The sequence below is a fragment of the Chrysochloris asiatica genome, unplaced genomic scaffold, assembly GCF_000296735.1.
Source record: "Chrysochloris asiatica unplaced genomic scaffold, ChrAsi1.0 scaffold00113, whole genome shotgun sequence".
Lineage (NCBI taxonomy): Eukaryota > Metazoa > Chordata > Mammalia > Afrosoricida > Chrysochloridae > Chrysochloris > Chrysochloris asiatica.
In genome coordinates, this window is record NW_006408631.1 from 9184222 (window position 1) to 9192096 (window position 7875).

General features: G+C 37.1%; 1 protein-coding gene across 1 annotated transcript in view; it reads right to left on the reverse strand.

The window, feature by feature from the left end:
• Nucleotides 1-848: 848 nt before the first annotated feature.
• LOC102825389 (arylacetamide deacetylase-like 2-like) overlaps nucleotides 849-7875 on the reverse strand; it is a 34467-nt gene continuing 27440 nt past the window's right edge. The window contains exons 4-5 of the mRNA XM_006867976.1: nucleotides 7024-7195; nucleotides 849-1451 (exon numbers count right to left, since the gene is read on the reverse strand). Coding sequence (XP_006868038.1) covers nucleotides 849-1451; nucleotides 7024-7195 — 775 coding nt within the window. The remainder of the gene's footprint in view (nucleotides 1452-7023; nucleotides 7196-7875) is intronic.

Consider the following 7875-nt stretch of genomic DNA (forward strand, 5'->3'; position numbering starts at 1 on the left):
AATCATCTTTGCTTTCTATTTATTTGCTTATTTCATACATGTCAAGTTCATACAGTATTTGTCCTTTTGTGCTAGATTCATTGAGTTCTTCATAATGTTTTCAAGTTTATCTATGCTGTGGCATATACCAGAACATTAATTCTCTTAAGTTGCTGTTGTTAAGTTCCGTCAATTCAGTTGCAACTCATAGTGATCCTATGTGGGTTTCCAATGAGCGACAGTTGGGTATGAACCCCAACATTGTAGTTAGCAGACCAACACTTATCCTACAGTGTCACACAATGGCATGATTTTCTACCATACATATATTATCACATTTTATTTATGTATTCATCTCTAGAGGGACTTTTGGTTGTTGTCACCACTTGGCTATTATAGAAAGTGTTGCACTTTTAGATTTTAAACTTCCTCTATGTGTTTAAATTTAGAGTTGCATGTATGACTCATATAATTTTTGCTGTTGTTGTGAAGTGCCATTGAGTCGGTTCCAACCCATAGCGACCCTGTATAGGGTTTTCAAGGAGCAGCTGGTGAGCTTGAACTGCCGACCTTGAAGTTCAAATGTCTTTGCAGTCTGGCACATTAACCCACAGTGCCACACCAGGACTCCAGTAGAATAAGTGGTATTTAATTGAAACAATGCCATGAATATCACTGTTTTAGTGAGATCTAAGATAACGGAAATTAAATAATTTAATCAAAGATACAGTAAAAATTAGGATTATGCTTCAGAATTAGGTTTATCTAAAATAAATACCATCACTTTTCCATTAAATGAATAGGACCACAAGATATAATATTCCAATTACTATATGCTAAATGATTAGGTAACTCTGTATAGTAAGTATTTATAGATTTTCATCTAGCCAACTAATATACTTATCTTTTAGTCTAATTCCTATACGTAAATGCACCATTGATCCCATATACGCCAGTGCTCCATGGAATCCATTCTCTATATGGTCATGAGTAACTTGAACACCAACATTTCGCAGTCGTGTGACATACATAAGTCCATCATCTCTTAGGATATCATACTGGCAGGTAAGGATATAGGTTAGTGGCAATTTTTGTAACTCAATATCACTGACCAATAAGGGTGATAACCTACTATCCATAAGTGCTGGATTTCTGAAGTCATATCTTCCCAGAATTGGTTCTGAGTAAACATGGTTCTTTTTAAACTTTTCAGGAAGAAAGATACTCCAGTTAACGAATTTGAACAGATGTCTTGATTCCTCAGGCATATGCTGATTTGCTTCAACTGCTTCGATACATCTTTTATCCGTGGTCAAATATAGACATTCAAGCTGAATCCCCAAATCCTTTGATAGTATTGGACCATATTTATTTTCTTGGTAAGATGGTGTGGAGGTATCAATTATCTGTAAGTGAGGGTATAACAAAGCTTGTGCCTTAATTTTATCTTTGAATTCTGGATTATTCTGCATCTGAAAGAACACAGCAAAAGTGAGTCATTTTAAAGCACCTAAACTTTAGAAGATCCCTGGTGTGGCACTGTAAGATAAGCACTGGACTGTTAACTACAAGGGCAGCAGTTCAAACCCACCAGAAATTCTTGGAGACACTATAGCAAAATATTATAAGTCAGAACCAACTTGACGTTACACAACAACAACAAACTTTAAGAGGAGAAAGTATTACTCCCATCTTATGAGCATTTATTGTTGTTGTTGTTGTTAAGTGCCATCAAGTCATTTCTGACTCACAGAAACCCGTTATAGAGTTTCTGAGGAGATGCTGGTGAGTTTGAACTGCTGACCTTGCAATTCAAACCAAACTTGCAGTCCAGTTCATTATGCCACATTGTCACACCAAGACTTCATGAGCAGTTGTAGGTATATAAAATTATACCAATTAAATCAATATTGTAGTAAACTGAATATGGCAACACAGATATGTCAGATCATAATGTCTGGAAATTGCAAATGTTACCTTATTTGAAAAATGGTATTTGAAGATGTGGTTAAATAAAGAGTATTCGGTTGAAGAGATCATCCTCTATTACATTGGTAGACCATAGTTGCAATCACATGTCTTCTTATCAGACAGAGGTATGGATGATTTGACACACACACAGAGGTAAAGGCACTATGAAGCTAGAAACAGAAGCTGGATTGCTGCAGTCACAAGTGAATACACACCAAGGAATGCTGGCAGCCACCACAAACTACAAGAAGGAAGGATCAGATTCTCCTCCTAAATTTTCCATAGAAAACATGGCCCTGCACTCAACTACTCTTCTTGCCTTCAAGGACCATTCAAAGTAGTAGCTTCCATGGATACCAGTGCTTGGTATTTAGCTTGTTCCAGAAAACCTGAAGCAATACAGAATACTACCAAATAGCCCTGAACAAGGACAGGTTACCCAGTAAGCAAGGTAAGCATGTTTTAAGGCATCAATAAAACAGGGTCACCAGTTGCCCAAAGTGAAGTACCTTAGATGCCAAGCACACAAGACACATGAAAAAAATGAGTACATCAGTGGAAGGGAAGGGAAATTGATTCCAGTGACAGAGTGTGAGAATGTACTGTCTAAATAAAAAGTTCACGGAGCATACGAAGAGCACCCCCACACAAGGTTGTTTAAGATATGACACCTCTAACACTTCAACAACTTCATTGACATCTGTCTTCTATGGTACCCTCCCAAGTTGAAACTATTTATTTCAGTATGCCTCTTGGCTGTATACTATTTCCTTCTAATAAAATAAAGAGCTAACGATGGACTGTTGAGTCTTGTTACATTCAGTCAATTTGCTACTGGGTCCAACATGAACCGTTACTAGGCAAGGACAAAATATATTAATACATTTTGAGAAAACCTGTCTTGTATATCCACATCAGCTGATGAAGCAGAACCTACCAGCAATGCTATTTGCCATGATACAAATGCAAGGTTATATATATACTCTTTCACACGTCCTGGTAAACAACAAATGGCAAAGAGAGTCCCAGACTCTGTGCCAAAGCAAAGCTAATGTGAATAAGTAGACTATTGCAAAGAATTCTGTTAAGTCATGTTTCAACTGTACAGCATTTATGGACACAGTTATGTTCTACTTGTTGGCAGCAATAACATTTATAATTTGAAATTTAGAAGTATCCTTGGCATACTCCCAAATGTAATGTGTTGTTGCTGTTGTTATTGTTAAGTGCTGCTGAGTTGGTTCTCTGACTCATTGTGGTCCTGTGTAGGGTTTCTAAGGAGTGTCTGGTGGGTTTGAAAACCAGCCCTGCAGCAAGCAGCCCAGTGTTACCTTACAGTACCACACCAGGATTCCAGATGCAATTTAGCATACATTTAATATATTAATATAGACAATAACATGCCCAAAAAATATGTCACTGGGAAAGGATATCACGCTTGGCCAGCCAAATAGAGTAAGACCCTCAGTGAGATGGATTGGCACAGTGCTACAACAATGTGTTTGAACATAATAACAAAGGTGAAGATGGCAGTGTTTTGTTCTGATGTTGCTGTAAGTCAGCATCTAAGCAAAAAAACAACATAGATAATAATTTAATATGCAGTGGACCTTTGAAGAACACAGGGGTTAGGAGCACCAATTCCCTATGCAGTTATAAATTCACGTATAACTTTTGACTTCCCCAAAACTTGACTACTAATATTCTACTCCTAAGCATAAAGTCAATTAACACATAAAAGAGGGTTTCATAAAAGTTCGTGGAGAAATGGAATTAAAAGATAATAGAATTTTTCAATGAACTTTTTGAAGTTCCCTCTTATTTTTGTTTGTTCTATGTATTATATCTTTCACACACATAAAACTTGCATTTTCAATATAAAATAAAAAGACATTTCACAAAGAAGTACAAGATTTTTGTGTCTGCTTGAATAGCTGCAGCAACAATTACACAAACTTTCTTTCATTTTAAAAAATGGTCTTCATACTAGATTCATTTATCTCAAAATGGCCAACTGCAGATCTCAATCTATGGTACATATCAAGAGTTCAACTTTTCTCTTAATGTCATGACTTTTCTCTGTTTCTTAGGTACATTTCCAGCATCTAAGTATGGAACCCATAGTGTTATTCAAGGTAGTGTGTTAAACAAGATGAAAAATATACAAGAGCTGCAAGACATCACATTTTACTATGATAAGCAATTTCCTGGGGGGACAAAGTGTTCATATAGAGATGATTAGTGTCACATGGTGTTTCTAAGAAGACCCATGTATAAGTGGGTCTGCTATGTAATTCAAGGGTCAAGCATAATACTTACATTGCAAATGACTAAAAAACCTGGGTTTTTTTTTTTTTTTTTTTTTTTTTTTGGTAGAATAGATGAAATATTCTTCATGTAGAAAATGTGATGCATAGTAAAAATATTAGTATGATGCATTCACTAAAATGTTATAATCCAGTTCATATCATTGCACTGAAACGGCATATACCACTTGTATATTAGATTTCTAATACTATAGTCATATTTTAAAGGAAGTTACATCATGGATAGCTACAACACAGTGGGGTTCATTCATGGTGGCTTGTTATTTATCAAGATACAGTCATACTCTCTACATATTGGTATGCATTGAGTTGTTATTGTTGTTGTTAAGTGCTGTCCAGTTGGTTCTGACTCATAGCAACTCTGTATAGGGTTTGTGTGGAACAGCTAGTGGATTTGAACCACTAACCTTGCAGTTAACTACCCAGTGTCTATGGGAAAAATACTGAATGAAGCAGAAAGCATCAAAGGAAGATAGAAGGAATACATAGAGTACATAGAGTAACAACAATAAATGATCAATGTTCAACTGTAGCATATGATCAGGAACAGAAGGAAGAAGTTCAAACTGCACTGAAATTATTGGCAAAAAACAAGGCTCCAGGAATTGGTGGGATACAAATTGAAATCTTTCAACAAACTGATATGGCAAAGAGGCACTCAACTAACCTGTGCCAAGATATTTGGAAGTCAGCTACATGACCGACCAACTGGAATAGATTCATGCCCTTTCCAAAGAGAGGTGACTCAATAGAAACAGAACAAGGGAACACTGAATGGACAAAATTAAGCAAAGATTTGCACCAGGAATGCTTTCTTTCATCAAACATATTCAAGCTGTATGCTGAGCAGATACTCCTACAAACTGGATTATACAAAGAAAAACATGGCATCAAGGTTTAGGAACACTCATTAGCAACCTGCGATATGCATATGATACAACCTTGCTTGCTGAAATGGAAGACGGACTTAAAGTACTTACTGATGAAGATCAAAGATCACAGCCTTCATTATGGAATGCACCTCACTATAAAGAAAACAGAAGTCCTTACAACTGGACCAGTAAATAACATCATGATAAATGGAGTAAAGATTTAAGATGTCAAGTACTTCAGTTTGCTTTGATCCACATGGAAAAGTGGAGGGACAGCAACTTAGAGGAATGACCCCAAGCAAATGTACCAGCACAGTAGCAGCAGCCATGGGTTCAAGCACAGCAACCACTGTGAGGGTAAAGCAGGACCAGACAGTATTTGTTCTGTTGCGCATAGGATCGCTATGAGTTGCAGCCAATTCACGTGCACCGAACAATAGCAACAACAGCAACTGCTACTCCTAATTTCCTTCCACAGGGACAAAGGGTTGGGAGGATGGAATTATGCAATGAACCAAATCCAGTTTCCAAATGTATTGATTATTTAGAAAACTAACAATTAACTTTACAAAGCAAGAGTATCAACATGAGACCAAAATTATCTTCTATTCTTTTGTATATATGACTTACATGTTACATAATGGCACTTTCTAGTATTTCACAGCCTTCAGTATGGATTGCACCACAATGTAAAGAAAACAAAAAGCCTCACAAACAACTGTACTAATATATCATGATAAATGGAGAAAAGATTGAAGTTGACGAAGACTTCGTTTTGCTTGGATCTACTATCCACACTCATGGAAACAAGAGTCAAGAAATCAAATGACATATTGCATTAGGCAAATCTGCTGCACCGTAGCTCTTTAAAATATTCAAAAGCAAGGGTGTCAGTTTGAGAACTAAAGTGCACCTGACCAGGCCAGGGTATTTTCAATAGCCTCGTATACATGTGAAATTTGGACAATGAATAAGGAATACCATAGATGGACTGATGCATTTGAGTTATGATGTTGGAAAGAATATAAAAAGTACCATGGATTTGCAGAAAAATAAACAAATCTGTGTTGGAAGAAGTACAGATGGAATGCTTCTTAGAAGCCAGGATGGTGAGTCTTTGTGTCTCACACTTCAGACATGTTATCAAGAGGGATCTATCCTGGAGAAGGACATCATTTTGGTTAAGTGGTTGTGTGCCGTGGAGTCGGTTCCGACTCATAGCGACCCTGCACAGGGTTTCCGAGGCTGTAAATCTTTACGGGAGCAGAACGCCTCCTCTTTCTCCCGCGGAGCAGCTGGTAGTTTCGAACTGCTGACCTTAAGGTTCACAGCCCGATTCGTAACCACTACGCTACCAGAGCTCCTTTTGGTTAAGTGGAGGGTCAGAGAAAAAGAGGAAGACTTCCCCCCCACACCCGATTAAATGAATTAATACAGTGCCAGCAGCAATGGGTTCTAAAGTAGCAACAGTTGTGAGGATGGCACACAACAGTGTTTCATTGTGAGTTCGAACAGACTTGACAGCATCTAGCAACAACAATGTTCACAACAGGGGATACAACAATGCCTAATGCTTGGCAGTTTACAAAACACCTAAAGATGACAACAAAACCCCTGTCATATGAAATGGTAGTTCTGAAACACATAGAATGTTTTCTTAAAACTGACAGTGTACATAAGAAATTTATTTAGCATTATAGCTCCAATGCCTACAAAACAACGTTTAAAGGTAAAATTATACAATAAGGACTAATAAGGAATAAAGCGGCTCCCTTTTTGTATAGTAAAATACAAAACCTATTAAAGTAGTATAAACGAAATCATTTTATTGTGTCCAAATCACTGTGGGTGTCTGTGTGCACTGGATAACATACCAGTTGAATCACTTTTGTTGCAAGTAAACCTCCGCAACTATCTCCAGAAATACAGATTCGGGTGGGATCCACTCCATATTTTTCAAGAATTTTATCTTGTAGAAAGTGTTTAACTACAGCAAAGACATCATCCAAAGCAACAGGGAATTGATATTGAGGAGCTAGTCTGTAGCTTAAGAGGAAAAAAATAAAGCATGATTAATTTGGCTTGCATGCTTATATACATCCAAGTGTCTCTCATAACCATCAGATCTATTTAACAAAATTGGAACAGTATTTACTACTTATACAAATATATTTAAAATAATAAGTAGATTCTAGCATTTTGATGCTGTTGTAAAGTACCATAGAGTTAGGTCTGACTCATAGTGACCCCTTATAGGGTTTCCAAGGTTTTCAATCCTTATCTTTCTGCCTAGGAGCATCTGTCGATTTCTCCTAATCTCCCTTTATGGTCTGCAGCACAATGCTATTCTACAGACCTACTGCTGCCCAAATTCTAGTATAAAGATGTTTAAATTTTAGATTTATGAGGAAACAGGAGTCTCTGTGCACTCAACACATAGAATTATTTGCAAAATTCTCGTAAGAACTGAAATTAGTAGTGAAGATTCCCAAGGTCATTCCTCAGATGCTAGATGAAAGTTGTTATTGTTAAATGTCATTGAATTGGTTCCAACCCATAGCGATCCGTATAGGGTTGCTGAGGAGTGGATGGTAGGTTTGAACCACCAACCTTGTGGTTCAATCTAACTTAAATGAAAATTGTTGTTGTTGTTGTCAGGTGCCATCTAGTCGGAACCGACTCATAGTGACCCTATGCACAGCAGAACAAAACAATGTTCAATCCTG